Source organism: Pyxicephalus adspersus, chromosome 4 (genome assembly GCF_032062135.1).
Source record: "Pyxicephalus adspersus chromosome 4, UCB_Pads_2.0, whole genome shotgun sequence".
Classification (NCBI taxonomy): domain Eukaryota; kingdom Metazoa; phylum Chordata; class Amphibia; order Anura; family Pyxicephalidae; genus Pyxicephalus; species Pyxicephalus adspersus.
Window position 1 is genome coordinate 97,671,208 of NC_092861.1, and position 17,998 is coordinate 97,689,205.

The 17,998-nt window shown below is 38.1% G+C and overlaps 1 protein-coding gene across 3 annotated transcripts in view; it reads right to left on the bottom strand.

Annotated features, from left to right (window-relative positions):
- The window catches only part of LYST (lysosomal trafficking regulator), a 204,136-nt gene that overhangs the window by 157,618 nt on the left and 28,520 nt on the right, over nt 1-17,998 (bottom strand). For all 3 annotated transcript variants that reach the window (XM_072409083.1, XM_072409085.1, XM_072409084.1), the window contains 5 exons: nt 14,728-14,889; nt 7,444-7,594; nt 3,269-3,477; nt 2,538-2,604; nt 834-943 (listed from right to left, as the gene is read on the bottom strand). In XM_072409083.1, the coding sequence (XP_072265184.1) occupies nt 834-943; nt 2,538-2,604; nt 3,269-3,477; nt 7,444-7,594; nt 14,728-14,889 (699 nt within the window). The remainder of the gene's footprint in view (nt 1-833; nt 944-2,537; nt 2,605-3,268; nt 3,478-7,443; nt 7,595-14,727; nt 14,890-17,998) is intronic.

The window sequence follows — 17,998 nt, forward strand, 5'->3', positions numbered from 1 at the left end:
CAGCAAAAAACACAGGCGGCTCCATAAAAATCAGAATTAGAATCCTAAATTATTTTAAAAAGAAAAGAGCAAAAGAAACGAGAGAAAATCAAGTAATTGATTAAAATATTGTAAGGGCAAATATGCTTGTTTGTGTTTCCTATAAGATAATTTAATTAAAAAAAATTAGGTTGATGGGAGTAAAGAATGTTTGTGTGAAAGACATTAACCCCATCTATTTCACATAAAATATGTGATTGGATTGATAAAGTGTGATTGTGTATTATGTGAACCTTGTGAGATGCATAATTAAATCAATGGAGTGTGATTGTTCATTGTATGCACCTATATAAGTGCATAATAAATCAATTAGGTGTGATTAAATATTAATCAAATTTTATAAAAAAAATAAATTTGTCTAAACAAGGGTACAATAATAGAATAAACTTTTGGATTTATTATAATCATGTAATCTGCTTTTACATTTCACACATTAGATCAATCAAACCGAGAATGTGTTGCTGGAGCCAGCCAGGGATCGCCGAGGACGCAGCTGGATCGAGGGGAGCAGGTAGGATTTTTTTTTTCTACCCCGAGTGTGGCTTGAGGTTACCGCTTTTGGTATGTAAAATTTACCCCGAGCCACACTCAGGAATACCGTCAAGGCAGTTATAATAGGTTATCCCTGAAAATTTGTGCCCCCATTCTGTTTAAGGTGCACCTTTGAAAAAAAAAAAAATGTTGGGCACCAAATCAGCAAAAAAGTATTATTACATTTGAACTGAAAGTTAGTATGAAGAGTATAACAATAAATATCACCAGACCAGGTATTAAAATAATACTTTTGAACCTACAGTTTGTAAAGTATTTTCCAGGAAACATCGCAGAAAGAGTGTCAGTTCCTCTGAAGTAATCCTGAAACTCATTAATGAGACTAGAAGTTCAACCAGCACCTCCTGACAATCTAAACACAAACATGTTAAAAAAAAATACAATAGTTAAATTTCAGAATATTGGAAATTCCTAAAGTGTAAAATGTCTAAACATCATCCAAGATTTTTCATAAACCCAACTCATGCACACTGAAAGCCATCAAGGAGTTTTTAAATGTCAATTTATCTTTATGATAAACAGATGTTAGCCCAGAAAACATCAGCACAGCAGACCATTAATGTACTGAGTTTTAAGTATACCAATCTGGGAACCTGGACTGACAACAAAGATTTAAAAAAGTAAATTAGAGCTAAATCCAGGGCAGCTCAATGTTCTCCTTTAGCACTGTTGGATTAGAATGAGGACCCAAGAACCTACAGTCCAAGGATCTGCATACTCTTTTATCCTGTGGACATGTACTTTATACACCTTTTCTGATGTCACGTGATCATTACTCTCATCACAAATCATCAGGCGAAAGCTCTGATACATATTACTAGTTATCTCATCACAAATCATTAGGGGAAAGCTCTGATACATATTAGCAGAGTACTGCTGCTCTACCAAAATGGATAGCCCACACATTGAAACAGCGAGTATAGAGGCATTTTGGGGCAGTGTTTCTACAGAATAGGTCCTCCTAAAAAGTACTGCTGCAGGCAAACACAAACCAAAAGTGGGACTGTAAAGGAATTAAATAAACAATTCTCAAATAGACATTTATTTACACAAAATACTTAAACACTTTATGTTCTTATAGAACAAATTAACAAACAATATTTGTACAAGTTATAATTATTTCCATGATTAAAAATGATTTAATTCTATTTCCATGACTACATATACCGTATTTTTCACCGTATAAGACGCACCCAATTTTAAAGGAGGAAAATCTAGAAAAAAAGATTCTGAAAGATTATTCCCCTTCTGATCACTCATGTGCCATTCATACCGGTATTCCCCTTCTGATCACTCATGTGCCATTCAAATTCCCTTTCTGATCACACATTTGTCATATAGGACGCACTAACTTTCCCCCCCCCAGTTTTGGGGAAGAAAAAGTGCGTCTTATATGGCAAAAAATACGGTAGTTCAACACGTTTGGCAGAAATATACACTGCTTCATCAGGAACATGATTCATGGAATTTTATATTCAGTGAAATAAATACTGGATATGTCAGTCTCACATTACCCAAACACTGATCTTAGGGGTAGAGTGGGTCAGTAGGTGGAAGGATTTCCTCACAAAACTTATCCCTAAAGCAATGTGATATATCAGGCATAACACTGGGTTTGTTTTCCTTAAAAAAAAGTCAAGTCCTTTGCTTACTGAGAGGTGGATCAAAACAATCAACCAACTGATATAACTTTGTTCAGATGGCTGCTACATTTAGTACATGCATCCAAAAAAATGCATTCAATTTCAAAAAGTTATAATGAGAAATAAGACAATCTGACAATCTTAGGTAATACAAAATAACCTCACTGCTACATATACATATCCAGTTCTATTACCTAACTTTTGCTGTCCTGCAACCACCTTTATGCAGTGCAGAACACCCTTTAGATTTAAATTTTGCAAATACAGTTTATTGCCCTCGTTATATTTAGAAACATTGCTAACCTTTTATTTCAGGATCATTACTTCCTAAGATGAACTTAAATCCTATCAATAAGGATTTTGTTGTACCCTGCAAAATAGAACAAACATGTGTTAGCAAAAAAATCTTATTGCATCATGTCTGACACCAACATTTCTTCTCCTGTGTTTTTGGCAAAACAGACAACCCACTATGTTTTGTCAGGTAAACTATGTTAAAATTATTTTAATTTCTATGTATTCGCCTGAAGAGGTACAAATTCATTGTAAAAGAGCTTTTTTTGAACTGTTATTTTACTATTTAAATGTTCAAAATTTACTGGTTTATGGGTCCATTATTCTCCTCAGAATTTTAAAGCTGGGTGGGAAGAAGCTGTAAGAGGGTGTGTAGAATCTGGCTCCTGAATAATCTAACACTGACGTGAATTTGCAGCAACATCTACACCTAGGAAAATGGACAACTGTCTTGAATGTTTCTCTTTGTAGTCTTCTTCGCTGTAGAATGACTGACTTTAAATTGTTGGGAAATGAGAAATGACTTTACACTTTGGCATTGCATAAACACACAACTGAGTGCTCCAGATCAACAGACTGCCAAACTTATGCATTTATAGAGGTTGTCTCACTTGCTTATGACCAATTAAGTACACCTGATTAGCAACACCTGCCTTCCCCTCACACTCTTAAGTCCAATGAAACTAAATGTTTCACACACTAATTCTGTATGTGGTTCAAACAAGTTTAAAATAACTCACCTGCTGAACTAGAAGCATTGCGTTTTTCCTTTTGGTCTTTAATATTTTCAAGAGACTCTGAAATACACTGGTAAGCAAACTTAAATTTGTATGATCTTCAGAAAGCAAATTCAGCACAAGTGAACATATTTCTGGATATAGTAATTCTCCATCTCTGTTTAAATCAACTTGATCATTTGTCTCTGTGTCTTGAATCTCAATTTTCATACCTGTGTCAAAGGAAACAAAAAAATATGTTATAATTTAATTATAACTAAACCACAAGTGCATACATAAGAGGATTTTATGATACAATTGTGACAAAAAAATCACTAAACACTACTGTACATGTATATATATTTCAAATTTCTCTCTTTTTCATATATTAACCTCCCTGGCGGTCTAATTATGTGAGTATTTTTATGCCAAAAGTAGCACATTGTTTTGCATGGAAATTTGTTGTTTAATATTGTAGGCCTGTAATTCTTAGGAATAACTCCTGGGTTTGATAATGTTTGAAACACAAATCATAATATAATACATAATTATAAATAATAATTTAAAAAATAATGAAATAATATAATAATCAAAGTAATTAAAAAATTTTATTAAATCAAAACCACTTAAATTAATTCAAACGGGGGGCAATATTATTGATAAATTTAAATTAAATTTCTAGTAGACATCCCAGGTATGGTAAATTTTAAAACAGGGCAGTGCACAAATGCCAACATCACAATCAGGACAGTAGAACCTGGTTTACTTTTGGATCTTCCCTCCATTGCATCCCTCTTTGAGCAACAAACCATGCAAATCCTTGTTGGTCCTGCGTGTTTCTCGGTTAGTGGAATGTAGTCCGTGAAGCAACCACCAGTCAGGCATTCTGGGTTGACAACGGCAACTGCAAGGCGTCCTTGTCTATTCACAGCCACTGATGATGTTTGGTGGTTCTTGACAATAGATTCAGAAACTTTCCAAATGAAGTCAGAATGACTTACAGATCTGTCGCTCTTTGCTTGTAGAGAATGTAGGCATTCCACAAGCACTGCTCAACAAGATGCCTGAAAACCTTTTTGTAACACTTTTGCTGTTTCCTCATTGCCCGGTAGAATGTCATTGCTTGGTAACCTCTGTTGACACCTCCCATGGTGTTATTGCAGTCAATCACCACTTGTGGATTTATTATTTCTTTCCCACCTTTTGTGCGTACCATAACAGTGGAGGCACCATGGACTGTACCCATTGGCCACACATCTTTTTTGTCATGCCATCGCAGGGTCATCATTTTGCCTTTCTGCCAGGCAACCATTTCTCCTGTCTTCAGCTTCCCTTTTTACAAACATTGATGGCAGGTTGCACCAGTTAGCCCTAACAGTTCCATACCCATCTGTTTTGTGTTGCAGAAGTAGAAGTTGTAGGAGTAAAAGTTGTTGCGGGAGAAGAGTAAAAGTTGTCGGTTGTGACACAATAGCCCTGATTTAGCAATGGCTCAATGAGTGGAACAGAAGATGTTGCCATTCCATAGTTGCTGTATTTTGGGTTGAAGTTCGTCTCTTTTCCAGTGTAAGGGAATGAATTCCATATGTAGCCAGTTGAGCATTTTCACAGCATTTAGGATTTTACATCAAATCATGCTGTTTGACGCAATGTATTGCACCCAGCTGAGCCTCCCCTTGTAAGCCATTAGACTTTTGTCTATGCTGATGTCTCTTTCTGGCACATAGGTCTGTGAGAAATTTTTAGGAATCATTTGGGATACTTCCCACATTTTTTTGCGTTTTGGTGCAGGATGAGTAGTTTCATCAAACTCTTCATTGTTGACAAAGTGGGGATACTTAGTTATCAGGGTAAATCTGTACTCTGGCATGACTGTAGGAAAATATTAAGTGGCAAGTATTTTTGGTAGACCAAAACCACTTTTGCAGGGGTTTGTCCACCACTCCCTGAAGTATCACTAAGCCCAAAAATAGCCAAATGTCATCTCTGGTCACTGGTTCCCACTTTCTGCCTCTTGCAAACCTCAGGTGTGGAGCAGCTAATTGTTGTGCAGCGTACCTGTTTGTCTTAGTAACTATTTTTTCAATAACCTCATCGGTCAGAAACAATTGCAGGAATGCCAAGGGGTCTTGCGTTCAGCATCAATTTTTACACCAGGTGTGCCAGTAAATAGGAATCTTGGGGGCGCTGCCTGAGCCGCATGAAGGTCAATAGAGCACCAAACAAGCACATTACTGACCACGAGCTCAGATTTGTCGCCAAGTTCGCTTTCACTGTCTGATGACAAGTTCCTGGTGAATCACTTTCGCTCAATTCCACTCCAAAATAGCTGCTTTCTAGATGTTCAAAAACAGCTTTTGCGCCAGCGAGACGCCTTTTGGATGCCATGAATGTGGTCGAGTCTCCAGTAAGAATTCAGGAACGTTCAAGGTCAGAGACAAATGTTTAAATGAGGAAATCAGAAAGTGATGAAATGATGATGAAAAATGTCAGGAAAAGTTCAATCAAAGGTCAGATCAAGGTCAGGGCTAATAGTGGACAAACTGTAAATTAGGGCACTGGACGTTGTATGCTCTAATTGATGTACTTTTGCATTTATTATTTTTTACCGTGATCAAGCATTTAAAAGCAGATTACAATGTAATCTGCTTTTAAATTTCCAAGCCAGCCAGGCCTCCCCAGCGTACCGAAGCTTCACACCGAGGATGCGATGCAGAGGCCGGCTGGGGACATAAGTACATAACCTACTCAAAACAACAAAGTTGTCTTATGTCATTAAGAACTTTTTAATTTACTTGGAAGACAACATTGTCCTCAAAGAACACAGAACAGAATTTTAAAACTGAAAGACCGATTGCAAGGGAAAGCAAGGCTAACCCCATAAATGTTTTAAATATAATAACAAAAAGATAAGATCTGAGAATGTAGGGCCCTTAAAGCACTCTGGGTTGGTAACTGGGGATAAAGTAAAGGCGTATTTACTAAACACTTTTTTTTAGCTCTGTGTACACAAAGGAAAATGGCAGAGCTCAAGTCCAAATTCATAACAGCAATGTCACTGCCTTAAATGAGTCACAATGGCTCAAAATTGGTATGATTAAGAAATCGTTGGGCAAAATTAAGGTTGACAAATCACCAGGACCTGATGGATTACATTCATGTGTCCTCAAAAAGCTAAGCTCTGTTATTTTAAAGACTTTATTTCTAATATTTTGAGACTCTTATCACTGGCATGGTACCAATAGATTGGTGTAAGGCCAATGTGGTTCCTATCCTTAAAAAGGGAGCAAAGTCATTACCAGGTAACTATAGACCAGTTACTTTAACATCTTTAGTTGGAAAGCTCCTAAAGAGTTTGATAATAAACCACATAGAGGAGTTTATGCTGGAAAATAATAATATGTGATAGTCAGCATGGCTTCAAGAAAGACCGACGTTGTCAAACAAATTTACTCTCTTTTTAATGAGGAAGTAAGTGAACAGGTAGAGAGTGGAGTTGCAGTTGATATAGAGTACTTGGACTTTTGCAAAAGCATTTGACACAGTACCCCACAGATGGTTATTATGCAAGTTAGGGTCAATAGGTTTAGAAAAGTCAATATGTACATGGATAGAGAACTGGTTTAAAGACCGCCATCCAGAGAGTAGCAATTACGGATTCATACTCTGAATGGTCTAAGGTTTATTAGGGGTGTACCCCAAGGTTCAGTGTTGGGACCTTTACTGTTTAACATCTTTATAAATGATATAGAGTTTGGGATTGAAAGTACCATTTCTGCGTTTGCAGATGACACCAAACTATGTAATGGAATTAGGTCCATACAGGATTTCTATAATCCAAAATGCGGAATAGGCTAGTTTCAGCTACTATAGATTGTTTTAAGAAAAAGCTGGATGCTTTTCTAGAAGCACAGAATATAACTGGGTATTAAGGCTTTAATGTAAAGATAGCATTGATCCAGGGAACATCCACATGCCTCATGGAATTGGGAAGGAATTTTTTTTCCCGTTGAATTGTACCAGGGTTTTTTTTTGCCTTCCTCTGTTGAATTACGTCCATAGGGCTCTATATCTGGGATATGTTTATTTCCCTAGTGGTTGAACTTGATGGACTTCTTTTTAAAACCTGCCCTACTATGTATGTAATGTTAGTAGCATGTACATAAATTTGACAGAGAAACAAAAAAATAAAAAGATACCATCATCTTCAGAGGCATCCTTAGGGTTACTTTCACTGTCTGCTTCATAGCCTCCTTCTTCTTCAAGGAAACTGAAGTTAACACTGTACACTTCATCGCCTTCATCAGAAACTTCTTTGTGTTGTATATTTAGTATATTTGATTTATGTATCTAACGAAACAATCAGAGATGATTGTAAACCAGTGAAACAAAATAGAAAGATAATAAAATGTAATGCGTAATAAAGTTATAATATAATTATTATAATTTTATAAATATATAAATATTATAATTAGTTATATTAAGTACAAAAATAGCAAAAAGTAAGAACAGTAGTTTTCAGGCAGACTACAATAAAAAGTATTCAATAAACTTTACAAATACTCACAAAAAATATATATACTACATGCCATTAAAATTCAGATATCCCAATTCCGTTTGTCTGATGTATATTAGACACGTGGGTTTGGTGTTCAGGCAAACAGAGCAGCACTGGCAATATAGTCTGCAGGTGCATTTTCCTTTGCGAGATAGGATTACTGCTCAATAGTCACACTTGGCAGAATAATTTATTCCATATGTCAGAAGAATATTTCAAGTTTGAACCTTTAAGAGGCAAAGCTATTGCAAATTTTAAAACACCTTAAGTATAAGAGTAGTTAGCTCTCCCCAGCCCCTTTCTAGTGGGTGGAGCTCCCAGCTGCTGTGCCTCCCCCGCCCACCTCTTAGCAGCTTTAATCCTCTGAACGGACCACAGAGGGGCCGTTCTATCCCAGCTGTGATCCGTTCAGAGGATTAGAGGAGCTACTGAGAGGTGGGTGGGAGAGAACAGCACAGCTAGGATGAGATCGAAACACAAACAGTCCCGCCCCTATTTGACAGCTTGTGCTGTGGCTTCTATGAAGAAAAAAAAAAAAGAAGCTGCCTGTAAAATGTATCAGCTGAAGGAGGCATGTGTAATGACATCATCAGCAGCACAGTGTGATAGCTGTGTGTGTGTTAACTGCATGTTCTGCAGTCTTAACTCCTTGTGTTCAACCTCCATATCTGCTAAACCCATGGTGCCCAACCTTTTTTCATCTGGGGGCCGCAGTTGACATTGAGATAAAACTCGAAGGCCACAATGTAAACAAACATTAAAGATGTACAGTTAGATCCATAAAAATTTTTGGACAAAGACAACTTTTTTCTAATTTTGGTTGTGTACATTACCACAATTAATTTTTAATGAAACAACTCAGATGCAGTTGAACTGCAGACTTTCAGCTTTAAGTCAGTGGGTTGAACAAAAAGATTGCATAAAAATGTGAGGAACTAAAGCCTTTTTTAACACAATCACTTCATTTCAGGGGCTCAAAAGTAGTAAGATAAATTAAAAAGCTGAAAAAAAAAATCTTCATTTCTAAAACATGGTTGAAAACCCTTTGCTGGTGATGACAGCCTGTAGTATTGAACTCATGGACATCAGCAGATGCTGGGATTCCTCATTTTTAATGCTCTGCCAGGTCTTTACTGCAGCGGCTTTCAATTGCTGTTTGTTCGTGGGCTTTTCTGTCCGACGTTTAGTCTTCAACAAGTGAAATGCATGCTCAATTGGGTTCAGATCAGGTGACTGACTTGGCCATTCAAGAATATTCCCACTTCTTTTCTTTATTAAACTTATGGGTTGCTTTGGCTGTATGTTTTGGGCCATTGTCCATCTGTATTATGAAACGCCTCCCATTCAATTTGACCGCATATAGCTGGATTTGAGCAGACAGTATGTTTCTGAACACTTCAGAATTCATTCGGCTGCTACTGTCCTGTGTCACATCATCGATAAACACTAGTGTCCCAGTGCCGCTGACAGCCATGCACGCCCAAGCCATCACACTGCCTCCGCCATGTTTTACAGATGATGTGGTATGCTTTGGAACATGAGCTGTTCCCCGCCTTCATTTTTTTTTTCTTGCCATCATTCCGGTAAATGTTGATCTTGGTTTCATCTGTCCAAAGAATGTTTTTCCATGACTGTGTTGGCATTTTTAAATGTTTTTTTTTTTTTTTTTTTTTAGCAAAGTCCAATCTAGCCTTTCTATTCTTGAGGATTATGAGTATTTTTATGCAATCTTTTTGTTCAACCCACTAAATTAAAGCTGAAAGTCTGCAGTTCAACTGCATCTGAGTTGTTTCATTTAAAATTAGTTTTGGTAATGTACAGAACCAAAATTTGAAAAAGTTGTCTTTGTCCAAAAATTTATATTCTCGTTTTAAACTGTACATTTAAAACGAGAATAGTTTTAATTTAAAATGTTTCTAGTTACCGTAACATACATGCACCAAATAAAAGAAATGACAAATCAAGAATTTCTGCACTCACCATTCGATGTTCATTTTAATGAAAGATACAAAACTGAAGCTATCATACAGTGCTGGCAAGTCATATAAATGCACTCCGCCCACCATTCCTGTACCAAAGAGCAGTTTCACTTTCAAACAAATTGGGGTTCACAGAAGGTAATTGGCCAGATTTGTGGGACAGGGTAGCAGCATAATAGCTATAGTTTTTCTTATCTTGTGACAGTGCAGTAATGATGAAATTCTAGGGGAAGTTAGCCCCATAAATTTCATTTCCATTTTCTTACAGAGAAATTGGGGTTTATAGAGAGTACGGGGATAGCATAGTTCTCCCCAGAGGTTTTTAGCCGGTTGCTCCGCCCAGCTCTCGGCAGCGCTCATCCTCGGATGCCCGGATCTCAGTGAGGCTGCTCTGTGCCATCTGTGCTCTGTGCCATCCGTTCAGAGGATTGCTGCTGGGATGAGATGTGAGCACACACAGTTCAGCCTTCATGTGAAGGAGACACAGGCAGCCCCATCTCATAGAACGAGCTCGGATTTCTGCCTGTGAAATGTATCCACCTCTAGCTCTGTGTGTGAATTTTTGCATCCTCACAGCTCTGTGTGTAAAAACCTCCATATTTCCTAAACTGTATGTCACAATGACCTGTAATTTTCAGGGTGTACAGGGGACCCTCATAGATACTAGTTACTACAATTTCAGCCCCCCAGCTTTAAAGAATTTTAAGATATGGGAGTCACAAATGTAAAAAGTTATGAAAATTGAACTTTGTGGTTGCTGTTTCAGAGGAAAGTGCAACTAGGAGTCCTAAATTGAAAGTGCAAATTGGGGACCCCGAAGCCACTAACATAGCAAGGAGCACTGGGGTGGGGCCCCTAAATATATACCTACCTGTCACAAATCTTTACCTATGAGACCACTGTCTGCTTCTGTTCTTTGAAGCCCAATTTCTCTGAGAGTGGGGTTACAAAACTGAAAATATAGGTGCGGGCACCTTCTCCCCCTTCAATCCCATTACTACAGCATCATTAGAACATAAAACACTCTGCCCATCAAAATGGGCCTCCCTGCCCTGTTACACATTCCTGTCCACTTATCTAACATTCTGAACTTCAATTGGGGAATGGGGAGGTGTAAGAAACCAAAAATATCTACAGCTTCCTACCACCCGGCTGAAAAAAATTTCTGGGGAGAACACTGGGATAGCTATGTGTAATAGGGTAGCAGGATATGATGGGTATACCATTTTATTGGGGAATGAGGGGGGACTCCTACATCTGCAGTTGACACGATCCCTATGTTTCAGAGAAATTGGGGTTCAGAGAACGTAAGTGACCAGCTATATGCAACAGGCATCCCAAAAGCTGCTCAGTCTGCAGATTTGACTCTAGGCGCTACTGAGCGTCTCCCCCTAGGCAGAGTTCTATGTCATGAGGAAGGGTTAACCGCACTGAAACCTCACCGCCAGCCTGAACTCAGCCTTTAAGTTTTGTGAACAATCAAGTATAAATTTGGGGCACCACAGCACAGAGCAAATTGACAGTACTCTAATGCTCATTGCCATAGGAGTGGCCCTTGGGGGCCCCTAACATGCAAACAAAATTTGGGGATGCTAATCTTGAAATAGCTCCCCTAAATGTGAAAATATCCCCAATTGTTAGGATTTTATGCTTGGAACCTCGTATCTGGCAATTTATCTTTAGGGTGAAATTTAGTCTACTAAAGCTCTGAGGGCCCCCTGTGTACCCTAAAAATTTCACATTTCTATGACAATCAGTGTAGGAGATATGAAGGTTTATACATAAGGATAATGACAGCTGAATGGACACAGACACAGCTCTCATGCTGCTCCAGGAGGGGTGGGGATTATCTCACAGTACAAGGTGGGCGGGGAGCAGCAACAGCTGATTGGTGACATCATAAGTACACACCCACTCAGGGAGCTAACACTGAGCATGCTCAGGAAGCTCCCTCATCTGGTAGACAGATCTCATTGAGAAACAGGAGATGTGCGCACCCCATCCCGTGCAAGACAATGAGCAGAGAGGGAATGAGCAGAGAGGGAATGAGCAGAGAGGGAATGAGCAGAGAGGGAATGAGCAGAGAGGGAATAAGCAGAGGGCCGGATCTGGCAGTTTCACGGTCCAGGTGAAGATTGGGCACCCTTGCCCTAAACTATTAGTCCTAATGACTTGAAACTTTCAGGGTGCACAGGGCACCCTCATTGCTAGTAGTAACTACAATTTCAGCCCCCAGATTTCAAGAATTTCAAGATATGGAAATCACAATATTAAAAACATATTGAAAAAAATTGCTGCAATATTTAGTATTCATTCTATACAAATCCACCAAAGTATTTTTTTCTGCTACCTGACATCACCAGTCTAATACCCACCATCAAGCCTCTCAGACAATGAAAGAAGATGCAAAATACTGAATACCTCTTCTCCATTTCAGGCTGCTTTGCCCTACTATATCATAAATGTTCTCCCCAGAAATTCCCAGTGGGACAATTGGAGTGTGGTAGAGTTATAGTATACCACTATAAAATGTAGCAGCTTTCTACCATCCTCTGTAGTTTAAGCTTTGTAATGACCACCCCCTTAGTATGCATTATTTAGTGTAAATATTAACAGTAATATTCAGTGTAATTATTTACATTAATATTATTATTTAGTTGACTTTAACAGTAAAAGAGCTGTGGCATTTACTGCACACAAATGGCTACTGGCAATCACTAGGTCCCGGAGCAGTAACTGATAGTAACTGCTATGCTTTTTCAGGAATATTCAAGTGTTCTTTTTTCTAAACTGCATAGAAAAAAACATGTAAATGCTCAAAAATGGCAATAATAGCAACCAAAAATGGTTCAGCTCAGGTCTATGGAGATGGCTGTGGTAACAAACTACTCTTGAAAGTTGCATGTAACATCTGAAAAAACATGCAGCAATGTTGCCGCCACCTACCACCTTAGAAAAAGGACTGAACCATTTGTTCAAAAGTAAACCATATTTTGCAAGACGTTTTGCACAGGTAATCCGCTAATCTGAACTAAGTCGTACAGTATTATATTTTGGTACACTAGGGCTCTTTTGTGGGCCATAAACAGTTACTGGTCTGTACCCCTCCAGTATGATGATAGCTCCATGTAAAAGCAAGCTTACAGCCAACATCTTGTCAGTACTGCTGCCAGACGATGAGGGAGTGGAAAACATAAATGTATAACTCTTCCCTCTTCTGCAAACAGAGCTGGCAGGCTGCCTGCACTCACTGACCAGATGGCTACTGAAACGTGTTGGGTGGGGACGCAGCTAAAAGGGGCTGTGTCAGCATTTTAACCAATTGGCTCCTTTAACTGCTTCCAGCTCTCTCTCTCTAGCTCTGCTATACAGAAACTGCAAGAAGCTGTTACCAGTACAAAATAAGGTATTTACACTGCTTGTAAAGAATACATTGATTGATACATGGTAATTACAAAACTAATCTATTTGTCTCTTTTACTTGGTTAGATTTCTGATTTAAATACGAGATAGGGACTGTAGGTTTGTTCTCAAGTTGAATTTGTATGTAAGTCGGTACAAGTACACTATTTTAATAAATGTAATTATGACAGATGTTTGTCCCAACATATTATTAGGCAGCATGGTATCAGTTACTGTATAAGTTAAAAAAAAAACCTTTATGGAGCCTAGACATCCAATAACTTCTGGGCCAAACTGTGCTTTGATATGCAAAAAGAAACAACTGCAGAGCTTGTCTTGGTACAGGGGGCTGCCGAAAGAGAACCAGGATCACTCACAACTCCAGCTGTGTTTAGCAAAAGATTTCTTCTGCAAGACATGCAAACCACCCCCTCCCCCATCCTGCCTCCGTCCTGCACAGGAGCGAGCAGGGAAGCCCTATGTCAGATGTCCTTAACCCAGGGACTACCTGTATAGGTTTTTTATTACCTGTTTTTATAAGCTAATTGTCTGATTTATAGGGCTGATTAAAGCAATTAATTTAAATTGATGATCTATCAATGTAATGTATATGATTTTTATTTCACATCACACAAAACATTTGTAAAAATGGGTGCATGTGAAAACAATGTAGTGTTTTTAATAGGTGACAAAAGGACTATTGTGAACTAGGCCTATTTTTAAGCTGTCCAAGACTGGAGAAGATAGAATATTATTAGAGAACCTGGCTGATCTGGTAAACCTGGAATGGATTTCCTAAAAATCATTTATTAATTGCCAAACGTTTTCCAATACTGGAACAGATCCACTCCAGGTTTTTCAATTAATAACATAGACCCATTGATTCAGCAAGAGCATAGTAACATTTTAAATAAACATGTCATAGCAAATGCACAATTTGTTGTGACTGACAAATGAATAAACTAAATAACAAAAATAGCAAATAATGCTCTCATACCCTCTAACCACTGAATAAAATACTTACTCAGTTCTCCAGTTGTCTGTCTTACTGCCTCACTTTTACATCACCAACAAAGGAGAATCGGTGGTCCACTGATGAAAGGAGAAGCAGTCAAGGGACAGCAGTTCTAGGAAAATACTCTACTGGAAATGCTGTGAAACCTTTAGAATTTTGGCCAGAGATTGGGTTTAAACCAACTTTAAGATTAACAAAAAATAGCAGTAGTTCCCTACTGCTATTTCAAATAAATAATTAATAACTCCTAATAAACAAAAATATCCCTGCAGCAAGGTTCTTTAATTATCAAGCTGGTTATCGTCCCACGCAGTTATAAGAGGACAATGACTGGTTGTCAAAGATCTGGCTGAGAGGTAAGGGCAGCAATTCCAGTAAAACCTGGTGTCATCCTGCACATAACAGGGACCTACAAACCTAAGGTCCACTTTTGACCAGTATAAAACAAAGACCCTACACAAAATAATATGCATTTAGCAAATAAACTAAAGCAGATTACTAATAAACCCGTGTAGCTTTAAAGTCATACCTTTTGTTTTTGCTCCTCAAGACAGACAGACATAAAAGAAAAATCTGAAACAGCAATGCGAAGCAGGCAATCAAGAATATGTGGAGCAAGATTTGTTTGAAGAACTCTAGACTTTGAAAGAAGGTCCTGAGTTTCAGCCAATATGTGTTGTACAGTAAGATTCTAAAACAAAAGAAATAAAAAAAAATGCAGATAAAACTGTTACACTGTTAAACTTGCTTTTTATATTTAGTTATAGTGTGGACACCTACCTATTCATCAGTCTAAACTATGGCAAATTGCTACTAACCGGATCAAAAAGTGAATAAAAAAAAAAATTTATTAAGTGTAAAAAGCCGTAATTACTTACTGATCATTAAACTAACTAGGAAACCTTTGATTCATTATCCTACTTTCCTGTGATACAAGTTAAAAAGTCACAGCTATTAACCATCTTAGCTCCTAAATCTTTAAACTCCTTATAATCCAACCCAAGTTTTAAATTTCCACTATGGGTCTGACTACTTGGCAATAATCAAGTGGCAGTTGTATAAAAAAAATCCTAGAGTGAAAAAAAAGACTCGTTTTGGTTTTCTCTGACTGTTTGTACAGGTAATAACAAGCGGGGAAATCTTGCAATAGGTTCAACAATCAACAACCAAATAGATTCCAATTAAAAATCCTTAATACCCCATTATCCTTAATACCATCCCTATAAAGTGTTTCACAAGCAAACTTGATGACCATATAAAGCCTATGAGGGCCAAGATGGCTAATACCAGAACATTACCCTCCCTAGCAGTCTGTCAGTATTTTTATGTCAAAAGCAGTACATTGTTTTGTGTGGAAATTTGTTGTTGAATATTTTAGGCCTGTAATTCTTAGGAATTTATAATTATTATTAATAAACAGGATTTTTATAGCACCAACATATTACGCAGCGCTGTACATTAAATAGAGGTTGCGAATGACAGACTAATACAGGCAGTGATACAGGAAGAGAGGACCCTGCCCCGAAGAGCTTACAATCTAGTAGGTGGGGGAATTTACACACAATAGGATGGGAGATATGTAATGGTGGGAAGTAGTGATGGTTTCAAAAGACAGAGGAAGATGGGTAGGCATCTCCCAGGTATGATAAAGTTTGAAACACAAATCATATATTATAATAAATAATTATAAAAAATAACGAATTAAAAAATTTCATTTAAAAAACAATTACTGTATTTTTCGCTCCACAAGACGCATTTTCCCCCCAAAAAAGTGGGGGGAGAATGCGTCTTAGAGGGAATATTGTCGACTGGCTGCAGTACCGTCACCGCTACCATGCATCGGTGCACCACGTTTATATGAAGGTTTACACATTGGGGTAATGAGAGCAGCACAGACAAACACAGATCTCATGCAGCTGCTGCTGCTATACGATCAGTAGAATTATTTCACAGTGCAAATGTGGGCATGTCCTATAGACTTTGCAGATCCGCTGTGCTGCTCCCTGCCCATCTTCCACTGTGAAATAATCTTACCCTTCGTATACCAGCAGCATGGGATCTGTGTCTGTGTGTCCCTATTGCTGTCATTACCCCTATTTATAAACCTTCATCTCCCACACTGATTGTTGTAGAAACTTCAAATTTTCAGGGTACAGAAAGCTGATAATAAACCTAATTTAATTTATACTCATATAAATTTATACATTGGGGATAATGACAGCAGCAGGGACACATCTGGGGAACGGTATGTACTGGTACTGGTTTGGAATACTTTTTTTCTTGTTTTCCTCCTCTAAAACTAGGTGTGTCTTATGGTCAGGTGTGTCTATAGTGTGAGAAATACAGTAATTTTTTTTTTGTCCAAACAAGGGTACAATAATAGTTAACTTTTGGATTTATTATTTATTAGTAGGATTTATTTTTTATTATTATCACTGTGATCAATGTTTTAAAAGCAGATTACAATGTTAATCTGCTTTTAAATTTCCCGCCAGGCCACACCTCCCCAGTGTACCAACACTTCATGCATCATATCGATCAAGCCAAGGATGTGATGCAGAAGCCACCTGGGGTTCGCTGGAGGACGTCGCTGGATCGTGGGGAGCAGGTAGGATTTTTTTTAAGCTACCCCAAATGTGGCTCAGGGGTTACTGCTTTTGGTACATAAAACTCACCCCGACCCACATTCAGTTATACTCCCAGGGGGGGTTAAAGACAGTCCAGTGTTCATTCTTTGTAAAGATTCTTCATGTATTGTACAGTTATAAAGGGACAATAGAATGTTTTTGCAAAAAAGGAAATCTTCTATCCCGAGTAAATGTAAGCTGGCTTTTTTTTCCTATCACAATCCTTCCACACAACTATTGGTTCTATGATAATTGATAGATTGATTCATTTGAGATCAAAGAATCCAGAAGCAGGATGTAGTTGAGGTATTGGTGCACCCTTAGGCTCCATCATCCTAAAGAAACTATGGATAGCCAAGAGGATTTTCACAAAGGCCTAAGAGCTTTGCTTAGGCTGAAGGGTAGACTCTGAAAATGAAGGTGTAAATTTCCTGTTGCAAAGTGCAGATAGTGCTGAAAAGACTGCAGAAGATGTATCTTGCAGGTTGACTTAAGCAATTCAGAGGTTTATTAATTGGGAATTGAGATTCAATCTTGAATTTCAAGTCTTACCTACAGTGTTGACCTAGACATTTTATATCTATCACAGGCCTCCAGTCTGCTAACTACTTTGTAAAAGGAAGATAAATTAGAAGCTTGTATATCTCTTTGAGACCAGTAAAGATATAACTGTTCAAGAAGCATGTGCACATGTGATGTGCAAATCACCCATCACTACCACTGTCCCAGCCTTTGCTCCCCTTGCTATATGTGAAAGTAGTTGAATATTTCTTCTTAAGCACTGGGGGGGAGCTATGGCAGACTCCAATAATTATCTGTGTATTATCCATCCCTATATGCAACTCCACCCATAATGTCTCAACCTCATTATATACTCCATCAACAATTTTTCTTTCACATATAAAAAAAATATAAATTAAAATACCTAAAATTATATAACATAATTGTTATCTTTTCAGAATAGATGAGATTGCTCCCACAGTCCTAGCGGAGCTCTGGTCTCCTGACAGTGGGTACTGCTAGAACTGCAGGACAAACCAGGAGAGGGGGAGCAATCAGCAGTGCGAGTTCAGCACCCACAGCTCTAAAGGAGTTGTATCATGTGCTCTATATCCACGTGGATAGAGCACATGCTTCAACTCCTCTACGGTTATGGGTGCAGTGAACTCACAT